This window comes from Cottoperca gobio, chromosome 24 (genome assembly GCF_900634415.1).
Source record: "Cottoperca gobio chromosome 24, fCotGob3.1, whole genome shotgun sequence".
Classification (NCBI taxonomy): domain Eukaryota; kingdom Metazoa; phylum Chordata; class Actinopteri; order Perciformes; family Bovichtidae; genus Cottoperca; species Cottoperca gobio.
This window is the reverse complement of record NC_041378.1, coordinates 5,967,928-5,995,184: the sequence shown is the minus strand read 5'-3', so window position 1 is coordinate 5,995,184 and position 27,257 is coordinate 5,967,928. Positions and strand designations below refer to the sequence as shown.

At 42.9% G+C, this 27,257-nt stretch overlaps 1 protein-coding gene across 2 annotated transcripts in view; it reads right to left on the bottom strand.

Moving 5' to 3' along the window:
* The window catches only part of lpgat1 (lysophosphatidylglycerol acyltransferase 1), a 39,699-nt gene that overhangs the window by 10,459 nt on the left and 1,983 nt on the right, over nucleotides 1-27,257 (bottom strand). For both annotated transcript variants that reach the window (XM_029425903.1, XM_029425904.1), the window contains 4 exons: nucleotides 16,115-16,233; nucleotides 14,337-14,432; nucleotides 9,569-9,848; nucleotides 4,861-4,987 (listed from right to left, as the gene is read on the bottom strand). In XM_029425903.1, the coding sequence (XP_029281763.1) occupies nucleotides 4,861-4,987; nucleotides 9,569-9,848; nucleotides 14,337-14,432; nucleotides 16,115-16,233 (622 nt within the window). The remainder of the gene's footprint in view (nucleotides 1-4,860; nucleotides 4,988-9,568; nucleotides 9,849-14,336; nucleotides 14,433-16,114; nucleotides 16,234-27,257) is intronic.

The window sequence follows — 27,257 nt, the reverse complement described above, 5'->3', positions numbered from 1 at the left end:
GACAATCGTTGATTAAGTGCGCAAATAAAGATCTTCTTACATTCGCTCACAAGAATTCGTGTTGATCGTGCAGAGAGCACACCACCACTGAATACTCAGTGACACGTGTTTGAGTATTCAGTGGTGGCGTCCACTCTGCACACATCCCTCTTCTGATTGTGAACTGCTAAGAAAGTGATCTACTGATCTGTACAAGCGGCGTATATCCTATATAGATATAACATCATATGTGGAGAGTTGAGATGTGTTGAGCGGAGTCCTAGCAGCCACTCCTCCTCCTGTAATATTACGGTAAAAAAAACAATATTTTCTGTCCGTTCGTCGCTATTTATCATATTCGAGGTGATCACATGATCACAGCTCTCTGCGACACCACCGATTATAAATATTCATATTAAGAGTGTTGCATGACCTGCTGACCATTAATAAGTCAGTGTGAACATGAAACGGTAAGAACTTTATTTTTCCTGAACTTTAATTAACTTTTGGATTTAAACTGTTGTGACCAGCAAACAGTACCATGACTTTGTTCTCCGTCGGAGCATCGACCTCTTATCAGTGCAGCGGTCAGACATAAGAGGCCATAAAACCTCCGTCACAGGTGGACGTGGACTCCCTAACCCGAACTGATTACATAGTCATACAGATGTCAGAACACCCTGCAGATTAGTTTTTATGAGGGAGCATGTTCGAGGTCAGTTTAAGTGTAAAACAAAAGGAGGCCGCTCCTCCCAAAGACAAACTGTACGCAACAGGAGAACAGACATGTCATCATTTGAATAACATTTTAAACAGGATATATTGTTTAATCTTTCAATCAAGTTATTTTGATTGAATAACTGCATATTAAGAAATCTGCATATACAGCGGTAAGAACCTTTTCATTTATTATTATTATTATTATTATAATATAAGTACTTCCAAGCAGTACATATTATTAATTCAATAACCATCTTATTAAATTGACACACCCTCGACCTGACTAAGTAACTTACAGTTACAGTACCTGTTCAGACATTAACCCTCCAGATGTGTACCGAGCTGGAGACGATGTTTGCTACAGGTCTAATGGTGTCGCCTCCTGCCGCACAATCCACTGTTGCAGTAACATCATATAGTCGTCTACGGCAAGCAAGAACAAAATAGTTCAGACTTTTCTAATCTGAATTGACCTTCTAAAGGCTTTTATCTGAATAAAACCATTCAGTGCTTTTTAGGACTTTAAAACCCGCAGACTTCTACCCACCCATCAAATGAAGCGAGTACGGGTGTGGGGTGACCTCTGTAATGTGTTTCTAAGGCGACAGATGTCCCTCTAATGACTCGTAGCTTTGAAAATAAAATAAAGTAAAATCTCTCTTCATTAATCATCCCGAGATCTCTAACCATCAATTAGTAAAAGAATAAAAAAATAAAACAGTAGAAAAAGGTAGTGCCTGATTTACATGTAGGAACTTGCAACCTTTTAACAAAGTGCTTTGAGAGAAAATGATTCTGCCTCAGTGTCTGAGAAAGCCAGGTGTGCAGCTCCAAAGCATCCGCGTGATGACCAGGCTGACTCAGACTCAATAAATCATGTCACCTGTCAGATATTTTCAAACAGCAGCTTTCAGAAACGCACACAGCAGCACAAAATAAAATCTGGAGGGGATGGTGCATTTAAAAGAAACTGATTTCAACGTACTTAACACCCACTACTGCCCTCGCCCGGCCTCTGTACACCCACCTGGCTCTCCCATCTGCCATTCACAGAGGGCTTATGATGCTGCAACCTGGAAGACTGAGATTATGAGGAGAGAGGGCAGGAGACACAGCGAGGGAGGGCGGGGCTAAGAGGTAAGGACTGGAGGCAGCGAGAGAAAGAGGGAGGTGGAAGGATTAAAAAAAAAAAAAAAAAAGTGCTTGACGTGGATTCATCTACAATATTACTCAATTCTCAGCTGCCTGTTTTGAAGCTGAACCTCAGGCGCAGTAGTAATCTATACAGCCCCGTAAATCAATAACACGGGAGAGGGTCGTCAGTCTATGATCAAGGTCACTTCACAGAGAAACTGTCAGGCGGAGGATGTGGGATTTAGGGCCCCCGACGCACCAACGCGACTGCAAAGAACGATCAAACGCTTCATGTCTTCCGTTAAACTGGACGTGAACACACCACTAAAGACTACAGTTGACGTCTAGCTAACAGCTAATGCACATCTACATTCAGTGCCTGCGAGGGAGAAAATAAACCAGTCTGTATTTATAACCCATAAAAGAAAACCAAAAGACCAAGCATCGCACAAAGATGAACAAGCCAAACGTACAACTAAAGAAAAGAGTGTTTTGTCCTCCCTGACTTGGAAGTCTGAGATGAGCTACCTTTTCACATGTTTTGGAATACACTCATTGGATTTTGGGTAAACATTTTCATGCTCTAGTGAATCCAGTGAAACCGTCGTCTTCTGCTTGTAGAACAAAAAAAGAGGTTGATGCAAAAAAAAAAAAGGAGACGCTTCACTAAATGGGTGAAATCACTGATTCCAGCTGAACAGCCAGTCAGGGCGCTCTCGTACGCACAGCCTCCCTGCTGCAGATTCAACATGCTGAATCACCAAAATGAGCTCACAGCTGACACTCTGCTTGTTTTCACAGCTCTTACTCTGCATGTGAGGGCTGAGGATTCTCGTTCCTGCATGTCTTCTGACAACACCATCAATTCTGAGGCTATCATAACAGTTTAACAACAAGCTAAGGGGACCCAGAGGCATGACACACTTTTTAAATAGACACGAAGACAGGGAATCCCTCTTACGAGACACGTAATTGAAAGTCTTTTTGATGCTCATTCCCTGCTGTCACAGCCATCTTAACAGGAACCATGGTCTCCATAACATCCCTGATGCAAAAATGACATGACATGACTTAAAAATATATTTTTTTGTTATAACCTTCACAAAAGAAGGTTATGTTTTCAGTTTGGTTCGTCTGTCAACAGGATTACAGAAAGAAAAAAAAACTACGGGAACAATTTCCATTAAAACTTGTAGGGAGGGTGAAGAATGGGCCAAGAAAGAACCCATTAAGTTTTGGAGGGGGATCAGAATCACGGGGCGGAAACGCAAATTATTTTTCACTTTCGTCAACATTGCGACACAAGGCATTTGGCCTCGGCGGACGTCTGCGCTCTCCGAGAGCCATCCTGGTGTTATTGCTCTTATGCTGGGTGGAGAACTTGTCTATCCGCCTCTCCTATCTGCATTACATTGCTGACTCCCCAGTGTTTCTTTGATCGGCAGGCAGATAGATCCTCTTGTTGACTCTGCACCTGCACCAGCACGGGGCAAACTTCTGTCTGATCCGTGTCATGTGCGCGACGGGGACGGAGTGAGCACACTTGTAACAGGAAGAGCTTTGCCTTTAGCTTTGTTGGGTGCCTCCCCGTCAGTCCCCAGCCTGCAGAGCTGCTGACCAAGCAAGGGAAGCTGATTGTGTCAATGACTGATTAGAGAGTCTCGGAGGTGGGGTGGGACTAGTGCATCCTCTGCTCGTCTAATTACAGACTTAATGAGTCCTTAGCTTTAGCCCAAGCAGGGAGAGAAGCCTCCAGAGAGCAGCCGTCAAGCCAGGATTCATAAATCATCTTTAAGTTTGCCCGATCATAACCTGCACACAGAGGTGAACACACACACACGTAAGCTATGTCAGGAGCGAAACACATCCTCAAGGGTCAAGTTGACTTCTACCTGATGACTGCGACTACATCCCTTATGATGTACGGTGTCAAGACAATGCACAGAGGGCCACATTCATCTTGAACAGAGCCTATAGAAAATCTAATCCTGGCCCACCTTCATCATATCCTCGAGTGGGTGGATTAGCAACAGAGGGGAACCTGGAGGGCACGCACGGCAGGACAATATGGCGGAGCAAATGCATTTGCTTTGCATAATAGCAGCGATTTTCTTATCTACACAATATAGGATGTTTACTCTTTATTACAACCTGCATTTGCGTTGTTCCAAGTCCATCACAAGACGACAAGGTGATATCACCAACGAAAACTTCTTTGCATGTTTTTTCTGGCACAGGTGTGTCGTGCTGACTCACTACTGTAGGTATGCAACATGGGCTTTTCTGCTGTGAACTTGTGTCATCAGTGGGTGAATAAACCTCAAGCTCTCCCTCAATATAAGTGAACGCTGCTATAGTGAGTCACACAGAGCCGTCTCTAAGTCTCTGTGTGCTCAACCTAAGTGACTTGCTGCTCCATCATAGACCTGTGGTGCGACTCTCTGATAAAATAGATTCCTCTTAGGACGGAAATGTAAAGTATGTACACTGATCAGCTCTTGCAATTTCCCACATTACTTTTAGGAAAGATTGATTTCCAGGCAAAGCATCCTGATGAATAATAGCCGCTTGTAAAAGAGCGCTCACGTGGCGCTTGTTATTTCTGAACGCCCCACAATACAGGAGCGGATAGATGTAAGAAATGACATTTATGTTACGGAAAATATGACTTTTTCTCTTGGTCTTCAGAACATTGTGAGTGGTGGAAGTATCCACTGAATAACCCTGTGATGTTGTTTTACTCGTTTCCTCCCGAGTACATTTTGGGAGAGCTAAAGTGTACACATGCGAGGAAAGTTTGTCCAAAGGTTTACTTTGTAGTTTAAACTGCTTTCCTAAAATAAAAACAATAAAAAAAAATGAATTAACCTAAAAATTTCATGACGTAATGTGAATTTCCATGTGATGCAGTTTCTTTGCATGTGGGCTGCGTCACACATTTGCATAGTGAAAATGCTTCTGTTCCTCTCATGTGACAACTAGGTGAGAACAAACCAGGTGAACGTAAAGACCAACATTTGTTCTTACCTGTAGTGTACATGTGTGGCTGTAGGAGGTCTGTAGCCAAAGATCCAGGTCTGGATGTCCATGGGTCTTGCTTTGGGGTAAGCTATGGTCATGTCTACTACCCACTGCAGGCCTTTACGTTTATTACCTGCCACAGAGGAAACACAAATATAGTTACGTTAGGACACATCTGAAACACAGATCTTGGCAAGAACATGCTTAACTTTACCACACTAAACAATCCACCCACAACCAACAAGGCTCTGAGGTCCTGGACACACAGTGCAGCAGCACCACAGCTGGTAGAGATTCAATGACACTTTAATGGTCATCCAGATAAAGAAAAGTATCTCTCACTACATGGTGTCCCAGGTGACGTTTGTACCATGCAGCCAAATGAATGCTGGGTACCTGCCAAAGTGAAAAATGGCTGACAAGCTGCAGTCCAAACGTGACAGAATTTTCCTTCATAGTATGTTATCTCTCCATTAAACTATAAAATGAAAGCCTAGTGGACGCGCCATTTATGGCAGGGTAAGACAAGACAGGAGGAAAAGAAGTGGGACAGGAAGGCGAAGGTGGACAGACGGGAGAGGGAATGCTAAACAGCGGTGTGCGAGTATTTATACATCCATCATGCAGAGTCAACTCTGTGTACAACTGCATGTGAGATGAAACATAACAAAATCCTTTTTGGGCTTCGACATTCAACATCCACAAATATTAAACCAAAAATACTTATTTGGAATACAAAGTGTCGCTGCTAGATAAACAATTACAAAGAAATGGCTAAAGCCAGACGAGCCATCTATAGAGGAGTTGTATGATATCACTTATACACTGTAGAATACAATGTAAAGCTGAGAGAAGGGGCGTTCTGTAAAAGTAACTAAAGATGCTGTAAAATCCCAAATAAAACTTCATGTCGACTTAAACGATACTTGTGAGTGTGAAGAATGTTGTGGCTTTGACAATAAGGATGCAGTTTCATCTTACAGTGTGTCACCGTGCGTCACTCTTGTGAGTGCGAAACAAACGAGCGCTGATCCGCGACCACAACACTGCTGAAAGCCATATTTCCTCACTTTTGACAGAAGCTCTAATGTTTCTCCTTGCATCCAACATTAGAGCCATTTTAAAATACATCCCAGACACGCAGATATGAAACAACCTTAACGCCCCCGACTTTGGGCTTTGACAGCAAACAAAGTGCATTAAACGCCGAACGAGGCTTGTCAAATGTAACGGAGGAAACACCGGCGGCTTCAGTCACCACACACGGATCTAAAATGAGCCTGATGAGAAGCAGTGCGTATTTTGATGCTTGCCTGATGTCACAGGCTGCAGCGAGCACTTCCCGCAGCGAGCACTTCCCTCTCAGAGCACACTGGCTTCTTTATGCGAGGTAAACATGCCATGCCCAAGAGACAAAGCGAGGCTACATTTTAACAACCGACCAGCCGTGTTAATATTACACCCCGTCAGAGTCAACAGCAGTAAAACAGCTTAAATTCAACCTTTTCACACGCATCAAATACAGAAAGGTGTGACGGGTGGAAGAGTGTGACATCATAGTTTACAAACACAGTTCCTTTGAGTTAGTACAAATCACCTCTTCGGTTACAAGTCATTTTGAATGCTAACTATTTGGCATGAAGCACAATGCAACTACCTTGAAGTGTAGTTTATACTTTAGTGCAATAACTTATGTTTTCTGATTTGTAATCACAAATCATTAGATTTGTTGTCAAACACCGTTTCTCAATTGCTTCCAGTAAAGACTTAAAAGTCCTCAACTTGTTTCGGAAGTGTGTTCAGCTCGCAGCATGTGTGTATTTCTGTATCGTCACAACGTAAACTGCGTCGACCCCAGGAAGAATAGCTGCTGCGACGCAAAAACAAACAAACAAACACAAGCCTTTAAGAATGCAAACCTCGGTACGGTATTGGTTTCACAATTCTAAACACAGAACAGGCTGAGGCACAGGCTGCTGTTTAATTTATACCAATGCTACGGTGACTTGATAGCCTTGGTAATGAAGGGAATAGCTAACACCACAGCTATCCCTGTGAGGGTAATTGGATCTAGACGTCTGTGTGCTGTGTGCTGAAAGGCAGCCATCGTCTCCCGCGAGTGGCCGGCCAAAGAACAGGGGCGCTGAGCCAAGGTATCGCTGGTGGCCTGTGCGCTGTGACAAACACTACTGTAATAACAGCAGCCCTGGTCATTTAAAGTGACATCAGAGAGGCCCTGTCCTTCGGTAAACAGTTAGAGGAAGGAAACACACTGGCAGATATCTGGCTCTCTATCAGGCCACTCTGAGGGCCAATTACAACACTTTGGACCCACACGTCCGCTCCCACTGACTACAACGTGGATGAAAACTGCCTCAGATTGGTCGGTGCCATCAAACACATTTACCTGTCCCACACTAAATGACTCACGACTGTGAACTTTGCATAGCTGCCAACTTCACATACACGGTTTTATAAAACATATAAACCTTATCACCTTCGCTGCACACGGAGGCTTTCTGAACCAGTGACCCGTGTGTCTTGTATCTGCGCCGAGCAGTGTATTTAGCCAGGTCGACATTGCAAGGCTGATACACAACGGCACACACATTTACATCAAATCCTATGTTCTCCAAGTGGCCCATTTGTCTCTGAGTGAGTCAGCAAGCTCTGGGCACCGCTGCAGAGCATCAGGAAGGGTCAGAGGGAGACAGAGCTGCGTCTTTGATCACTCACTCACACACACACACACACACACACACACACACACACGGGTATGTGTGTGTTTTCTTGCCCTAGGTTTTAATGCCATTAGCTAGATTCAAGTGGAAGGACAAGCCCTACTGCGGCAACCAGCTTCCCCTCCTCCTGAGGAAAGGACACGGGGAGATAAATAAAGAACAGGGATATGAACGGGAACAAAAGCAGGGAAAATGTGATGCGACATGAAAAAGATTGACACGTCTTAAACCCTAAAACATTTTTTATTTATGTTTTATAAATCCCCTTCCTGCCAGAGGTTATAAAACAAAACCTCTGCCGTCGTCAGTGTTTTGTTGACTTTGTAAAGAATTTGTGCGAAATTGGCAGAAAAGCCCAAAAATGAAAACTTTGCACAAACCGCATATCATTTAGCACATAAATAAAGCAGTGCTCGTCTTTATTTAAATGGGGGCTGATTAAGAGATACTCCTTTGGTTTTTGGTGTGACCTGCAGGGGGATAAACAGACAGCCTCTTACTGTTAGTGCTGAGGCTGTCGGACACAGAGCTGTGTTAGCTGAAGTCCCACATTCTCAATAATGCTGGCCCAAAGTTTCTGCATATTACTATAACACAGCACACCCTTAAAATGGATTTTTAACTGAAGCCAGGAAAGTCTGCTGGGTAAACTGACCGTTTTAGAGCTTCCAAGAAGCAAGTTTATTGTGTTATCTGGATAATTTTGTTTAGTTAAAAAGGTGGAGTCAGCGATTCTAATCAAATACACTTTGTCAAATTCAGCAAAAATCTACTGGCTCTGTAAATGGGAAATAAAGTGACTGAGCCACATGACACTATTCCAGCCAATCGGCAACAAGGGGGAGTTTGTGCACGGGACACACGGACGTATAAAGAGAACGGCAGCGTGAGCCGGAAGCACGGTGAAGCTTTTATTTTTTGGGCTTCTCTCGAGGAAGTAAGTAGCGTACTTGCAAATAAAGTGTCAAACATAAAAAGGAACTTTCCCTCTCAAAAAGGTTGTTAATTGCAGAGTTATCTTCTTGCTCACTGGCTGTATTTAGGGCTGGTCTCTAGACAGAGAGATGATTCTCCTGCAGATAACCACTGGGGTTTCAGGGACCTTGAAGCAATTCCTGGCACCTCTGTGCATGTCACCCCTTTCCTCTCCTGGCAATCTTTACCACCAGCCGCCTTTCATTTCAAACAGGACTCGCAGAGGACAGCGATGATTTAATGCTTCATGTTTGAAGCATGCTCCATCCTTGGCCTTGTAGCCAACATAACATCACATTTGATCAAGAGCTACAGTACACCGTGTTCACAGAGACGGATGTAAAGGAAGAAAAATAAATAAACTACTGCCAGACTTCCCCAGGAATAACATTCAATCAATATGAGAAATTATCCTGCAACTTCAATCCCAACTTCATTTGAGTTCACTGAATCAACCGTCATCACATGATGTAACAGCTTATACTCAAAAGTCCATTTAACATTTCTTAGTTTTTTCCAGATTTGAAAACAGATCACCTCTCAGAGTTCAGCAGCTCATCTTCTGCAGTTTTGTCTCATTTTAAGATGCGATGTGACGCAGAGGACGGAAAAAACAAGAAAAAGGAGGCATTCAGGGCTGACCACTTAAAATGACGTCTATAGAAATTTAGTTTTTTAGAAATGATGGAATTTGTTTTTAGCCTTTAAAAGCCTGGAAAACATGACTGAAGGTTAATCTGGAGGGAAGAGGGTCACTCTGGTGGCCTTTGGGGTTTAAGGAGCAGACGATGCAATAAAATGAAAAGGAATAAATAAATAAATAGCACAACAGGTAAGAGGAACAATATGTATGCTTGATTCTGGGGGGGGGACTGTCCCTTTAAAAAAAAAAAAAAAACTACCAAGGTCATAAAACCCAGTCCTGATTAGAACAAACTATCGATCCTGCAAACGTTCCTGTGAAAGGATCTGGACAAAGTGTAATGTGTGTTCGTTACCCGTCTGATTAGAGGATCCAGTCTCGCTGCTCACGCTGCCATTCTCCTGCTGGGCTGACAGGGTTTTCAGGATAACGTGGGTTGCCCCGAGGCGAGGCAACGTGACGTGGTTCAGGTGCGGGAGAGAATGCTTCTTGGCAAATAACTGGCTGGTTTCCCGCCGCTTGCGCAAGAAGCCTCCCTCCGGGAACAGCACTATCCACTTCCTGTTGCGGCTGTGGTAGTATTTCTCTAGGTGATCTTTCAGGTAGACCAGCTGCTTGTCTCTGTAAGCTTTACCCTGTGGGAACAAAGGCAATACGTTAAGGACATTAACAATGCACGCATCATCGATTAATCCGTTTACGCCTTGAACAGGTGAAAAGGTTATGGCAAACATGGTAAAAACATAATAAGGACCATTTGGGAAATTGATCAAAAAGGACGTCAAGTGCAAGTTAAGGCGCCAAACTCGGACCATGTGATCAGAGCTCGTCAAGAAGCTGATTGTGCATGCTAGGGCTTAAAGGGCCGCCCCCTTTAAGCCAATTAGTTCGACAAGTTATTAGACTAATTGATGGTTTTGGTCGATTAGTCCACTTTATGCTTTTTTAACACGCTGAAAGACTTATTTCTAAGAAACCTAAGATCACCTCTCTGGTAAAAAAAACATGATTTAAAGTGTTGCTTTTACACGATGTGTGTGGAGAAACTCAGTTTCACAGATGTGTCGACTGTCTGAGTAACAGTCATACGTAGGACCGGCCTTCAGTGTGGGACAACACTTAGCCATGCTGACGATAAAAGGAATGCACCTAGAATTAGGTCACTACTTTCAAAACAAGTGCATTTATCTTTCTTTATTTGGCCTAAGGAAACACAATGATTGAGGCTAAGTGCTAATTACATTAACTTAACCAGATGGATGTTTTTTGTCAGCATGCAAAAAAGCAAACGAATGAAAACAAGCGAACACAAATCACAAGTTAGACGCAGAAACACTGTGCAGCACTCGGAGCGGCATTAATGGCACGACTGAAATGGATGCTCAACATGATGGCCTTGACAACATTAAGAGCATTAGCAGTAACGGGACGAAGAGGAGAGGGATTGATTTTTTAGTTAGGCCCGTTCAAAAGCCATTTTAAATGCATTAGCAGAGCCGGGCTGAACTCTGTGTGGGACATGTGAACACGCATGCAGCGGTGTGTAGTAGTAGAAGTGCTTACAACACAATGAAAGCTTGATAGCCGGATTAGTTTTTGCCAAAAACAAAAGTGAAGAGAGGGGTTTTGGAGCTGCAGCTACAGAGTCTCTGAGAAACAGGCATTAACAAACCTACACAGGACTTTGAGAGCGTTTCTGTGGTTTCACTGCTACGCGACTTGAAGGACATGTACCTCACAATGTTGCCGTTACAGTCAGACTGTATATATTGTTTGTGTTGCATTAGGACTTCTCAGATGGTTTATCTATAGATGAAGGTCTTTAATATTCAGCCAGCCGTCTCTCCAGTGAGCAACCTGCTCTGCTTCGTCTCAGCGACGCGCCCACATGCCATCGTCAATCGGAAACCAAGGTTATACACTCAGTTGGCAGTTTATTTAGGTACACCTAGTTTAAACTAATGCAGTCACTAAGACAACAGCCCTGCTATGAATCCTACCTTCATGAAGGTGTTTGTTGAAACTCATAACTATTATATACCCATATTCCCTGTTAGTAGTAACGACACAGAGTGAAGTATAAACACATTTATTTCTAATATTTGTGGGTTTTTTGTATTTTCTTCTGAACTTGAATATAATAAATATAATTTTGAAAAGAAATAACATTTGTAAAAGACTGTTCAGCCATTCATTGGCTACACGATACGCCAGTCATGTGGAGAATCGGCTCAGTCTGTAAACAAAAGAAGAGGGCTGGCACTTCCTTATCAAGTTGACACTGATTGGCTCTTGATGGCTGTAGATAGCGCATGGAAGCTCTGATTGGCTCAAATGAAGTGTCACTCGAACGCTCAGTGTCCGCCCTACACGTGGGAAGCCGGCGTTTGGCGGTGCAGCCAGCGGGAGTAAAGTTTTTACCATGTATAAACAAAATATCTCAGATTGATCAGCTGATTTCAAAGATTGCAACAGCTGTTCGTGGGCTTTTATGGACGTGACGATGTTGGTGATCAATATCTTTTTACCGGAAACGATCGTTTGGACCTTTGGCAATGACACCGGAGTGTTTCTTTGGATTATCACTGATTACAGGATTATTATGAGGCTTCACAGGTGAGTTGGCTCAAAGTTATGCTAGTTTAAGGAGCTGATTATGATCTCAAAATATAAATAGATGAGATTCTAAGCTTTCTAAAAAGATGTGGCATGGGTACCACATCCAGCATGGTGGACTGTACACAACACCCGGCATAATAAAGCTCCAGCTGGGCCCTGCCGGCGGCCCGTCCACACGGTAAGAGGTTAAAAAGAAGTGTTGATTCAACGTAACGGTTATTTTGGCGGCTGTAGTTTGTGGTGCTGTTGAATCGGATTTGTTTATATACTAAGAGGTGGTTTTCCACCCGTAAATGGGGATGAAATATAAGAAACATCTGTCAGTATCACAAAATGCAGCCTGAAAAACATAATTTAAATTCAGGTGCTTTATTCACAAGTGTTCCAGGTAACATTACGTATCGGTTGTGCATTTACATAAAAAGGTGTATGTTATGTTAAGAATGTCTCTGAAGGAAAGTGCTGCTTTGCTTGCTCCTCTCTTCATCAAAGCTGCTACTGCTCATTAAAATCAAATCTCATCCTTATAATTTCCTCTCAAGTTTTCCAGTTGTTAGCTGGATGATTCGATTTGACCGTCCATCACATGCTTACAAAAAAAAGAATGCGAAACTTGTGTTTCTGTGCCTCAACACGCGCGTCTGTAACAAATTTGCCAGCTTCTAGTAATCAGAGGTTTAAACTTGCACGTACGAATATGCACTCACTTGGTTTTACTGGAACATGTCAACAGCTGATAGTGACTGATATGATCGTCCATGAATGACTTTGTACATGTAAATATAAAAACAACTATTTTTAGGTATGCCTCATATGCCTCTAATTTGAAGTTTTAGAAGTTGAGAACACCAAAACTGCCAGGGAAACAAAAGTCTAATTACAGCTCTGCACCACAAGTTAAGTGTGCTACGGCCATCAAAGCCTGCTATGTTGTGCTGTGCATAATGATGTTGGAGACGTGTCTGCCAGCCTGAGTGGACAGCAGATGCTTGGGCAGCTCGGGCAGATGCTTGCTGAGCTGCGTGGATGTGTGAAGTATTCTGGGGAAGGATGTCAAGAATGCACATACAAGAATGCCAGAGGGGATCACAGAGAGAGAGAGAGAGAGAGAGAGAGAGAGAGAGAGAGAGAGAGAGAGAGAGAGAGAGAGAGAGAGAGAGAGAGAGAGAGAGAGAGAGAGAGAGAGAGAGAGAGAGAGAGAGAGAGAGAGAGCAGATGACCCGGCCTGCTCGGGCCTTCCACTAGAGCAGGCTGGCTGTTAGCAGGCTCAGGGTGCTTCACCCTCGGCACAGCGCCTGATGTGAAATTCCACGGCAAAGCATTTCCATGACCTAAAAAAATGTAATTCCCTCTCGCCATGGCTGTGGTGTTTCTGCAGCTCAAAAAGTGAGAGAGGGATGTGTGGGCTTTTTCACAAATTTTCCAACAAAACAAATGTGGACAAACACAATTTGTTATCTACCGAGACAACCTACCAGCAGAGCTGTTATTTAACATGGTAGTGATATTTTTTAATCTTCGTCCTACTGGTGCCAGCAAGTCCTGCTTAGCCACAGAGATCAGCTCATTACCGACATCAAAGGCCTCAAATATATAAACTGATTTGACAGACAGCCGTAATAGTCAGGTTTAGGAATATGCTGAATTTAGCTTATTGCACGTCGAGTTAAATGCATTCATTGTGACATTATTATTAACTATACGGACTCTCGATGTAGTGAATTTAACATTAGGACAGACAAAAAATTATTTGGTTTGTGTTTGAGATATTATATCTGGTTATGAGATACATTATCTCTGTGCAGATCAACTTCGTTCAGTCCATCTCTACTTGATAGCGAATGCTAGCTGTCTGCAGATATCCATATTTTACTTTGTTGAAAGACCTGATACTGACAGTCCATAGCTGAAAACCTCCGAAAACGTGCATGATATTTCAGGAATTCCATGTCAAACAGGATCCCCGTTGGCTCATTGAGTAGACCTGTCAGAGCAGGCTGCTCTGTTGCAGCTGCCCCGACAACAAAAGGGTCAGTCGGACCCAGCGGGGCCGAGCAGCCCTCCAACACTACTGTCCACTGCCGTTATCCTTCTCAGAGGACGTCATGGCCGTAGGAAGCCCCACTAACATATCTGCTGTCCAGCTGGGACAAGCAGATGGGTAGCGGCTCCACTTTACATCGTAGCAGTAGCTGAGCGGTTGAAAAAGTTGGGTTATTATTATGGCCTTAAAGAGGTCTGTGTTGGAATCCCGAAATCTTCGAGGAAAAACAAGGTGTTGACATGCGAGTGGAAATAGTCTTTCATCTCCCAGCGACAACTGTTGATGTAGCTTTGAGGCTAATTTACCAACAAAAACAACAGCAGCTCGTTGTACGTCAATATGTGAAGCACAGCACGCTAATGTCCAACTTCTGACGGACGAATATCAGGCGTGACTAATGAAAATAGTCACACTTTTAAAAGATTAAGATGACCTTTGGCACCAATTGTGGGTCTCTTACCTGTCTGATGAAGAAGTCCCCGTGGATCAGGGACACTAGGCCAAAGTTGGTGTATTTGAACACATGGTCCATCAACCACATCATTTTTTGTATCACCTGAAAAACGGAGGAGAGATACAATGAAAACGTCAATCCCACATTCACCTGTAAGCAAAAAACACACGACTTTGGCTTTGGTGCCCAAAACCAATACCGCCCATCTGAGCCCATCTGAGCTCTCCCCCCCCCCCCCCCTCATGACCTGCACCGATGCAGCTTTGGCTTACTGTCCTTTCAGTGCTAAGAGGATAAACTGGGCCAGGGATGCAGTTGTTGAGGCGGATCATGTCATCATGTTTGTGCGGCGCAGCTAGGCAGCTCCAGTGCAGTGCCAGCTTCAGCAAAATAAAAAAAAGAATCTAATAAATAAACACACAACAACACAGCTGCATCCCACTGTCCCAGCATTCACAGCCAACCTCCAGCGTGAGTTAGGTGGCAGGACCAAGTTGTGAATACGAGTATATATACACAAGTTAAATAAGCGATTCTTAAAGTGAAACGTGGCGGACGTGCAGAGTGACTTTTCTCTCCTGCTGCTGCCAATATGTTGAAGGAAGCAGAAGCTATTTCTGTGGGTTATTAAAGAGCGTCTGGTTGATAACAAAGTGTAGTGGCGACGTGTCAACCTTGGCAATTAAGCAAGTAGCTGAGCCCCTAACCGTCTGATTAACACGGAGGAAAAAACTCAGTCTTCACAGCTACAAAAGGGACCGACATTAGAGCTGTACTTTCTGTAGTGCGCCTACATTCCTGCCTGAAGGAGGATGCTCATGACATCATGTTCAAATGAATGCAGATAAATTTGGATATGCAACTTTTCTTTTCTTGTTAAAGCTACACGACCACACAAGGTAAGTGTTTTCCATCCCCCCAAAACACTTTCAAAAACGCTTCTCAGCTCCAATTCTTTTTGTAAAAACTAATGTTATCGTCGATCTGTATTTATGTCTACGTCGCCAGACAACCGTGAACTTTGTAGGTTTGTGTGTGTGTTGATGTTTGGACACGTCTCACTTCCTTCCCTGTTGAAAATGATCAGTGTGAAAGAATGCTAAATCAGCCACGGCTCAAATCTTTGCACATCCGTTGTTGGCCTGCCTGAGAAACTCTGCTGAAAAAAACTCGCATTTTGTCATTTGAACGCAGGAAACCACAGCACTGCTCTACGTGGCCGTGGGCCATCCACTGCGTCGACTGTTTCGACTTGAAAAAGCATCATCCCTTCACTATGGCTCAGTCCTGTTCTACAAAAACAACTCCCTCCTCCTGCCATATCAACTGGAAAAAATGCAATATGTGAAAAATCAAGTCGTGTAATCGGTGTATGCCTGAACACTCCCGCATCAACACTTCTGGAATGCACTTAACATCATAAGTTGATAACTAATAGTGTAAGATGATGACCCGTCCTTTCATTTGGACTGAACATTTTTCTCTATTATTTGGCCAAACAAACAGACAATTAAAGCCTTGGATACCAACATCCTTAAAACAAACATAATTAGAGCTTTTTGAGAATATGTGCAAATTCCACAGGAAGTCCTTATCTGCAGTGATAAACACATACGAACGTGCCCAGACAGCAGTCTGCTCAGCAGAATACAGACCACCATGCAGGCTCAGACTACTGCATGGATTTTATTTACGCTGATGTGACCTTAACGTTATATTCCGGGATTTCCTAAAATAAAAAAAAAAGGAAAATAATGAGAAAACACATTTCTCTCTGTTCTCACCAAGCCCTTGTCTTGCAGGCACATCATGAGGGTGCACACGTCTCCTGTGGATTGGTGGTTGACGATGACCATGGCTTCTTCTTCAGAGATGGGCCGTACGTCGTCACCCCACTCCGTTACTGCGGGGTGGAACACACAGACAAACATGTTTATGGTTAAACAGCAAGAACATCTTTTACAGGTCTTGTAAACAAAGTTCTGTTTACATTCAGCGTTTGTCACTAAAAGTCACCGTGTGCATCTTCTGGGTCAAAACAAAACAAAACACGTTGAACAAGAAAAGAGAATTACTGTAAACATTTTTAAAACATGCTTTGTTTACATCCATGTTTGACAGACAGCATTCTTCTTCTTCACATCACATTCGGATTCACATCAAACACTCTTTGTAGATTTGAAAAAGGTATTATGCAAAGTGATGGACATACAGCGGCATCAGACAAACTCTTTAGCGAAGGCAACACGGGCGCGGTTCATTGTGTCAACTAAATTAAAATGGTAAGACGTCTCTGGTATAAACACTGAAATCCAATGCGTCTACAGTTACATCATTTACACCTGATGGACCGCCCCTCGTGTGTGTTGTTCCGACACTCCCTCACTACAAACTGCTTGCTGTGTGATCCTACCGGGATCAGGGAGCAAATGTTTATTTCTACGCTCCTACCTTCTACAAGTGGGCGGGGAAAACATTTACACTTTGCTGCTATAATGGCCCAATGAGCCTCAGACCACCTCCAGAAGTTACATCACCTAATGGGAACATTTAAAGCTACATTTCTGAAGGCATCTTTGCTGTTGCACATCAGTCATCACGACGTTCACAGGGAATGACAAAATGTTGGCCATGTGGTTTGAATTGAGAAAGGAGAAGCGAGTTTTCAGGAAATGCCATCACAATCACTCTCACTATTGACCGCTCTTAGTAGCGGAGAGGAAACCGATCATCTGAGCCATCATCCACACACTGAACCGTCATATGTGACTTCTGGTGCAGCTGCAACATGCAGGAGGTGTAACAAAAGAAAAGAAGATGCAATGATACTGCGGGCTGAATATCTAACAACTTGTAAGAATAACAAAATATGTTGTTACTTCAGCAACATCGACTACATGTACTTAACCATCTTATAGGATACACAATCTTCAGAAGTTGCACTTGTGCACCCATTTCTTTTTTTTTAGGTGGCATTAATTTACTTTTAGTGAAGACCACAGCAGGTATTTGACAAACATCAGTCCGAATATCCTCAGGTTCAAACATAATCTTTGTGTCAACATCATCAGTGGATTTGTTGGTACAGGAGCTCCCAGCCTGAAATAACATTTTTCATTTGGATTAGCAGTAAGTTAAGTCTACATCCTGCTACAACAGGAGATCAGGCTTATTTGCATGTCTACGAAACATAAATAATACTTCCCTCTTCGGTGAAACCGCACAAGGAATCCACGTAAAACTGAGAACAGAACCACGGCTTTGGCTTTGTTCGCCGTCAAAGTGATACAAATAATACAAAGCAAAATATATCTGCGAGCTGCAGTTCTGTGGGCCAAGAACAGGCAACGTCAAGCAGGGAACACTGCACACAGGTACACCGAGGTCTCACCTACCCACAGAACAATTTTGATCATGATCCGACAAAATGTTGTGGAGATACGACTCATTTCCTGTTTTTGTGACTTCACAGCTGGCTTCATTCAAAACTGTCACAGCCAAATGGTTTGGATTAATATCATCCGGCTGAATTAGTGATGGAGGCACAAAATCAATGATCAGTCGGTCGTTGTTCATTCGCTTCAATCAAAGCTTCTGATCTCGTGTCTGTGGCATGCAGCAGGAAGCTGGTAAGGCTTTAACTGGTGATGCAGCTACAACAAGCAAACTATGAAGACAGAGAAGAGGCTATATTGGTACATTCATGTAAACTGGGCTCAATTCTTAACGTTGTGTGTGTGTGTGTGTGTGTGTGTGTGACCCGCCTTTCTCCTGCTAGCTAGCCACGTTCTCCAAACACATAACTGTTTTGATCAATCCATAAAATTGCTGGGCGACACCACAAACCCTGCTCGCACGTCCAGAAGGAAACATGTGCCCTGATGAAAAGGTTCAGAAAGGAGAGATCCCTCCATGCCACTAGTGTTAGCTAACAAAGAGCAGCATTAGCAGCTAACGCTACTTCTCCCAGTTCAAGGCAATATCTAAAACCATAAGCTTAAGAACGTAGTCATTTCAAATGAAGAGCAATGTTGAATATATCAGATCATTTGAAAGGGGAGACACACATCATTAGTGTAATGCTAATTACTAATGAAGTGGTCTTCAATAGAAGTCTGTTATGTGTTAAATCAGTGAACCCATGCTACGGTTTACAATTTCCAGTAATACAGTTCTTCTGCTCGACAACACTTTCAACCCGACAATGACCAGCGTCTTTATCAGCGCCGACAGGAGTGGATCTCCAGCGGCCCTCTGCTCGCTCATTCCTGATTTACATTGTTAGGCCTCCGAGCATACAGGCTACTTGACTACGCATTCATCTGTGTCTTATTGTTCTCACACTCTCACTCTCTCTCTCACACACACACTCACACACTCACACACACACACACACACACACACACACACACACACACACACACACACAGTAATTTAAAACGCACTTCAGCAGCTCTGCATATAAACAGAACCACGGCGGTGAAAAGATTCAGTCGGGGCTGTAGTCGTTAGCGGGGAATCCCCACAGTTCTGGGCGGGTCTGACCGGCGCCAGCTCTGTGTAATGCAAATGTTGCATCGGTCCGGCCTTAGAGTGGAAAGTGAGTGAGCGCTTCCTTTGTATGGGGGAGTTAACGTTAGGAGCGCCAACAAATAAAGATTAATTAGAATGTTTTTTTTTTTAATGCACCAAGTTTCACATTTTAATTAAGCAAAAGCATTTCACCAACACGGAACCAGATGGCTGCAAGATATAGGACTGACTGGTGCATGACAAAATGTTTAAGGACATCAAAACAAGACATTATTCAAACTAAGAGCCTTAAAAGAATGTTCAGGGAAAGATTCATTAGATGTCTTTAAAAGCTCTTCGCAGTGAAACGTTTTGTTATTGGATGGTTTGCCGCCGTACGAAACATGACGTCACATTGTGATTGAAGGTGACAATTGACAGGTTCTGGTGTTGGTCCCTCCAAATCAAAGAGCAAGTCACACAAACAGCAGTCGTACAATAAAACGTAAACATAGAAGAAGCTGACGTTGCAATTTCTAATTCGACAACAGCCTCAAAAGACCAGAATGCATTGCAGCTAATGTCGGGTTAGTCAAAAGCCTTTCTGGGAAATTAAGTCATTACACAAACTATGAGTATACAAACACAGCTGTGGGGTGTGTCTGAAGAAACCGTTGGAATATCTGGGATTTGAATATAATCTGGATTTGAGTGGATAATAACTGTACAGAACACTGGGCATGAATCGGATCCACGTAAACAATAATTACCAATTCCACCATCGTGCCTCTCTTATTATGCAAGTGCTGTGACTCAAATCTTTTATGGACCCGTCCTGCAACAGGATGGTGTGCAAGTTTGCCCCTTGAGGAAAAAGTGGGGGGGGGGGGAAAAGGCTGCTGCTCTTTAGCAGTCGGTGTCTGCAGTAAAAACATGGGCTCCATCCACAGAAATACGGCGTTTTAAAACAAAAACGTTGTCGGTGCACAAAATCTCCCTCCATGCTCACGCGCCTGAAACTGCACATCACATGACCGGTCACGTGTGGCGGTGTTAACAGGGAAGGAGATGGTCTACTGTGCGGATGCAAGTAGTAGCATTATAAAACGCAGCAATTAACTGCACATCTGCCGCCAGCATAGACAACAAGGTCAGCAACGCCTGCAATTAGTTATCCATCTTGAATTAACCCCCGGCAGTCGCACGGTAATCGAGCTGATGATCGTTTTCTTCCGGAAAATGGTCACGTGATAGAGGGCCTGACGAGTCAGGGAAGGACACGTCGTAACTGATATGATCCAAGCGAGACGTGAACGTGGGCGTCTGCGTCAATGTTTTTCAAAACGTCAGAGTGTGGACTCTAAGGCATGAACGTAGCAGAGGTTAGGCGTTTTAAAACACAAATAACAAGAGCAATAGTGAGTAGTATTCCCATGTACTGTATGGTCGGTCATGAACAAGGCTGAACATGACGGGTTCATTTGAAAATGGATTGAAGCAGTCACGTTGCACAATAAAAGTGACGCGTCAGTGCAGCACAAGAACAATACCTTTGACAGCTTGCTTGCATAGCATTGATGTTAAGACCTTGCTGTGGGCGATGCAGCCTTAAAATACTATTGTGATGTTGCATGGGATTTTTGCAATAACAATGTTTATGTGTGGTGAGTCTTTCCTCACACATCCCCTCCTGAATATGACTAAATGAGACATTTGAAATCTACTTCTCCATACCAGCTAGCTCCAGAGAACTGAGGCTGTTGCTAAGAGATGTGGCATCTGAAGTGCATCTTCAACTAATCCTCTTATTGATCGTTCCCCTCGCCAACAAAATGACCAACAGGAACTGAAACCGTTCTTAATCGTCAAGTTATCCGAGGCCTACAGTTCCAGGATCAATTTACTCAAGCAAATAAGAGGTTTCTTGAAATAGAACAGCCGAGTCTGTTCACAGTGTCAACTATTTGCCATGTGAGGAGAGTTTTGTTTGCCTTTTATCTTACAAACGGTGCAATTACTCGTTAGTGTAGACAGGTGTAAGATCTGCTGTCATAACCCCAGGAGAAAGGCCTGGAAGATTAACCATTTCTGCATAACTCGCAGTACAAGGCCAACTCATTTCCCCCGCAGGATAGTTTCTGATGACAAAAGGTTGCAAGCTGGTCTCATTCCACCTTGTAATACAATCGTGGAACAACGTCATGCAACAGTTCATTAGCACATAGTATAGATATTAGCGAACACCCTCCATGGCTGCACATAAAAGACATTTGAGGTTATCAAATATGGTGCATGCATATAAGCAACATTCATTGTTTATTTTAACCTCTCTAATGCACTTTGACACATTGTTTGTGCTGCATCCTGGCAATACATCCGATTTTGTTTTATAAAATGTGATGGACGGGGGACGAGTTGTTGCCGTGTTCAATTTAGGGCACGTGTTTCACCTCCTGTCCTCCGGAGAATAAGCAAAACTCTCATGAGAACATGAATTGAGAGCATACTTCTAGAAAAATGACACATCTGTGACACCTGCCAGCGGTGTGAGGGGTGAACGCATCCTGAAGGCATTGTCGTTTCATAAGTAGCACGCCTTCACGCTCGCTGAAGTCCCCATTGTTGCAGGAGACGAGCGCAAATGATATCAGGGAGATGGGTCATCTGTCAGATGGACTACATTAGGGAAATCGTCTTTGAGAGATGACACAGTTAGCGCGGCAGGATGACAGCCACACTGCAGGCACCGTCTAATCCGGTATCGGTGGTCAGCTAAACGGTGTACCGCTGACCTTGCAGCCCATAGCTACATTTCTTTCTCCCCCTTTAGGAGGAGGAGAGATGTAGTCAGGCATCACACCAACTCCTTCAAATAATGTGGCTGTTTGGACCAAAGTGTGGCCAATGAGGAAAGAGTCCCAAAATATATATAAAAAGGAAATGATTAAAATCTTTCTGGTTCCTGTGTGAAGAGCAACGGTCGACAGGAAGTCATGAAAAGATGTCCAACAGCAAGAATGTAGTCTAAATATGAGAAACGTCTATTTTAAAAAGGTTGACTGATGAAATAGGATTAAATTGGCTCAACAGAACAAGACGTTTACCAAACAGCCCGGTATTCTCCCTGTTGGTTTAATGGAGTCTCATGAATGGCCTGTCATTTCATGCCCTCATTAAAAAGCTAAAAGCTCATCTCACCCCCCCTCCGTTGCTTCTAAATGTTTGTTGTATCAAATAAATCACAATATGGATTTACCACATAATGTGTTGTTCATCCACATCAATAGCCCACAGTCTTCCTGCACACCAGGGAATGAAACATCAGCCTCCACTTACGCAAACATGTTTCAGGGCTTTTCAACAAAAGTGATGTTAATTCTCAATCATCTTTCTAACGGAGCCCGAGCAGCAGTGGCATTACTCCATCCCGGGTCACCTCCCTCGCAACATGACTGCACGTGTATCTCGACCTCACGCACTACACACACACAATAAACTTTTACATCTGTAAGCAAGACACCAAACGTTCCCCTTGCATCCCCTTCCCTTTGCATCGATTACAAAAGACCGAAAACATTTCAAAACACCAGAAATGTGTTCACAACAAACAGGAGACGAAGGACGACGACCTGCCGTACGATGCGTCACAAAGCTGTACATTGTTTTAGTCTAACCGGTGCAATTAAGATAAGTCAGGGCAGTTAGAGAGATGTCAATCGAGTGTGAGCTGTACACACACGCACGCAGTCCAGAGAAGAAAGCCTAATCAGCCAAGTCACTGTTCACACTGTGTGTGGGAGCACGATGGCTGTGCAGAGGCTTTACTAAACCAGTTATATCAGTTATAGCTTCAAAGGGAGGTGATACACGTTGGGTTTACTGCAGCCCTCGCCACTGCTGAGCACATCTGAAACACGATCATTCTTGTACCAAAATATTTATGCACACACAAAGAAATATGACAAAGCAACAATTCATCAATCGATGAAAATTGTCCCTCACAGCTTCCCATAGCCCGAAGACTAAGAAAGCCAGCAAATATTCATATTTTAGACTTTAAACAGCGATTTTTTGTCATTTTTTATTTAAAAATGACTCAAAATTGTTGCCAGTTAATTATTTGCTGCTCAATTACTCATGTCAGCTCTAAACAATGTCATAATTCACATGCTGCCGGAAGTGGAAGCCTGACAAAAGGTTACAATTGAAGACTGACGGAGTATCACTTGTGATCCATCTTCCATGCAACAGGTCAGAGTAGTCATAAACCAAAGTGGAATCCTCTGTTGAGTTTATGGCAGCAACAAACATTATCTTCAACAAATTATCTTCACAATTGATTCAAGTATGTAAGTGAGTGATTAAAAATGTTGAAGGTGCATCACAATTTAAAAAAAAACAAACATTAAAATACATTATGTACTATAATACATACATTTCAGTTGGCAGATACAACCACAAACTGTAAAATCATAAAGCTGTTTTCTTTGTCGTGAAACCCAAAATATCTGATTAACTATGAAGTAAAAGAAGCACAATTTGCACCGTGTTGTTGTGTAAACTGATCATCAAAACAATTGCAGATGAATTGATCCAACTAATCTATTAATTCACTCATCGTTGCAGCTCTAGTTAAGAGTCAAAAGAAAACTGAGGGGTGAAAGACTGAGCTGCCAGCAGACAGGGATCAGAAGTCCGCATAATGTTCTATATTCATTGTGTACAGGGACATGAATTACTCCGTTTCATGTAAGCGTCACATTCAAAATAGGATCAAAGACCGGGAAGCAGAACTCAAAACTGGGCAACAAATGTGCAACGTCTGCAATCTTACAGTCACCATCTCTGATCTCTTCACAGACCCAACAGTCCACCCACTCACGGAACATGCAATAAGACTTAATCCTGCTGGCTTTAGAGCACCTGCTTGTGCCCACTGCTCTCTCCCTCTGTGTGTGTGTGTGTGTGTGTGTGTGTGTGTGTGTGTGTGTGTGTGTGTGTGTGTGTGTGTGTGTGTGTGTGTGTGTGTGTGTGTGTGTGTTGTGTGTGTGTGTGTGTGTGTGTGTGTGTGTGTGTGTTCAGGCGTCGTGCATGCTTTTGTCAACAACAGAGAAAACGGGGTCAGGTCAAGTGCCACTAAATAATGCTGTTTCCTGCTAAATCTCATACCTGGTGGCTTTCTGAGGTAACTTGTGTAACCGTCAGACAAACGTGGTTCTTTTTATTTAGTGTTTTTTTTACAGGAGGATTCATTCTTCACGCATTAAGCTGACAGTTCTCTGAAATGTAGTTTGCAGCATTAATCTCGATCATTTGTAAAGTGGGCTAACAAATTGTATTTACAATCATTTTATTGCACCAGCGACACAGTGCAGCCGTCACAGTCAGAATGAGGCAGCATCTGCAGCAGGGCTGCGCTCGACTTCAGTCGACTAACGATTATGTATACTAATCTATTAGTTGATTTAGTCGACTCTCAAACTGAGTTTTTACACAGAATAATCATGCAAAACTCCATTTTAAATGGTGTTTACCAGAGATGAGCTCATATGCTTCTTGGAAAGAAGTCATTCAGCATGAAAAACATTTAAAAAATGACTTAGTGACTAAAGAAATCTTAGTCCATTAAGAAAACATCTAAGGAATATCTATAATCGTGGGTCTTAATGTTACAGCAACAAAGCCTCAATAATCACATGCAAGGATCTGACTCTATTAGTTTATATAATAAATTAAAACACACTAGAGAAGGGAAGCATTCAAGCTAGTGATTGCAATAGCAGCTTGGCCAGGGGGAGAGCTGGATCTCAGTTGTTTCAGTTATGGATGAATGACTTAAACACATATCAGCGGGTCCAGTTGAGCTGAACTGCAGAATTTTGTCATAATTAAATTTCCACGAGAACGACGGGGAGGATATCTGTCTGAGGCTGTATGAATATGCTTAATTGCGTCTCTCGAGTAAAAAATCTTTCCCGACTAAATCCTGCAGCCTGTCTTTGATATCGCACCAAGAAAATGCGTGCGAGTCTCGTTTGTGGCCAGCTAAAGGCCGCTCTCGGTTACCAAGTCACGTGCGCCAGTCTAAAAAGTTTCCCCCACAAATCATCTTGTGTCTTTTCTTCCAAACAGAAGTATATGTCACTATTCTGTACGGATAACATTGTGCAGGATCTACAAAGCACCGTATTGTTATGCTTCTCCTCTGGAGGTGATGCAACATCCTCCATCTGATGTGAACCAAAGCACAGCTTCCAGACTGCACTGTGTCAAGCTGTGAGTGAGTATCCCCGTTTCCCTGACACACATTTAGCAGTTCTTGTGTGCAAGTGCAGGCTGAACAAAACGGCAAGAGAAAAATCGATAGGCTATCTGGAAGTACGCAACCAAAATGTAATATTTGCCTTAATGCATGTTGTAAATACAGCATACAAACAGGACATGCTGTATAGAAATGGTTTGCGTTGAAAACCAGTCGTACATATACCAACACATTATTTGCAGCGGTTACTAAGAAAGAATGGGGAATATAATGCACTGTAAGTGTGCCAGTGGTCAAAAACCTGGAGCATCTAATGATACGTGTTATCCAGATACAAAGGTCCTTCACAGGGCAGGTAGTTAGACAGGATTGCCTTGTGTGGCAAAGGTAACCGGGATGATCTAACCACACACACAGCTCTATGTACAAGTGCACTGGTCAAAGTGCAGTCAGCTTTTTTGTGATGTGGCCGTAAAATCTCACTGCTGTCAAACACAAGTTACATTACAGTGAACCAACTGCAGGGAGAGTCTAAGGTTAAGTCAGAGTCCCAATGGTGCCACCCTGGTATTGAACTCACAACCATCCGGTGTTGTGTTTGGAAACCGTACCACTAGACCACTAGGCCACCACCACAGTCATGCTTCTGAGCGAACCCACACATTTAACACTCAGCGCATGCTCATGTAGAAGTAAACAAATAAAAAGGATGACACTTTAATGTAATGATGTCATCACTTCTCAACATTGAGCTTAAATTATCCTGTGGCTACGATCATCAGCTGTCTTTTCACATATACGTCACACAAGTGTTTCATTGATTTGACATTTAAAATGATTATGTGGCTTAGGTGGCTCTAATAACTGAGCGATGACGCACCGTAGCTGCAAAATAAAAAAAAACCTGCATAAAATCTTACACGACAGACTAATATCCAGTCTGATCAGAATAAGAAACACATATGGACCAAAGCCTGATACACACAGCTCTATGTACAAGTGCATTACATTAATATATTAAGTACCAGATTGAAAGTGACACTGCATGTAATATCTGGTACCTGCATGTTATCTCACTTCCAGACACTGTCAATCAAGGTCTGTAACACGTATTACTCAATGCAAGACCAGGTGTTCTATAGGCTGAACGCTTTGCATTATTAATCAGCACGCCTTGTTGCTCCCCATGTTCACCACTTAGCAATTTGTAAGCATTTTGCTCGCAGCTCAGTGCAACCAAACACCACTGACAGCCTGAATCACTTCAAGACATTCAACCAGCCAGCTGAGAGGAACCAACGAGCACTCATGACATCCTGCTCTTCTTCTACACCTGACAATTATGTGCGTTTGTTTTACCGTCTCTGTACATTATTACCAAAATCACTTTCTGTAACTTGACAACACTACGTACTGAGGGCCACAACAATTACTCCTATCATTCATCAATCTGCCCACAATATTCTTAGTATTTGGTCTGCCCAAAACGTGAATTTATTCACCGTCACTCTTGACAAAGAAATGAAGCGACTCCCCACATTTAAGCAGCTGGAACTAAAAAATATTTTCTTCAAAAATCGACTGGAACAATTACTCAATTTCCAAAATAGTTGAATTATTTTATGATGAACGAATCAATTAATGAACTAATCGTTTCAGCTCTGCAAGTAATGCTCCTTCTCAATAAAAGCTAAACAGTGCCAGATGCACCAAACATCATGTTGAACTATACAAATAGGAACAGAGTACACTATGCACTGAACCATGCAGCTGTGCCAATTAAGCATTTTATACATTTTCATTCAATCATCTGTCCTAACCCTGTTTCTTAGTGATCTCAAACACTGGGTATCAGAGGGCAGTGGTGGAGTAACTACACATTTGTAAACGTTGTTCAGTAGTCGCCACAGGAGCAACTAGTCCTAGTTTGTGCCTCTCTTGTATTTACATTGGAATCACTGAGATAAGCATCGGTTTCTGTGAAAAATATATATCCTGCGATGTTTGAAAAGCCCAGAGGATTGTTTAACAAAATCTCCTGCTGCTCCAAAATCCTCAGACTCTTCTAACCGTCTGGATCAACAAATATTCAGTTTGCTCCATGAGGACAACAGAAACATAATTATGTCCTTGCTCTTTTTTCAACAACACAA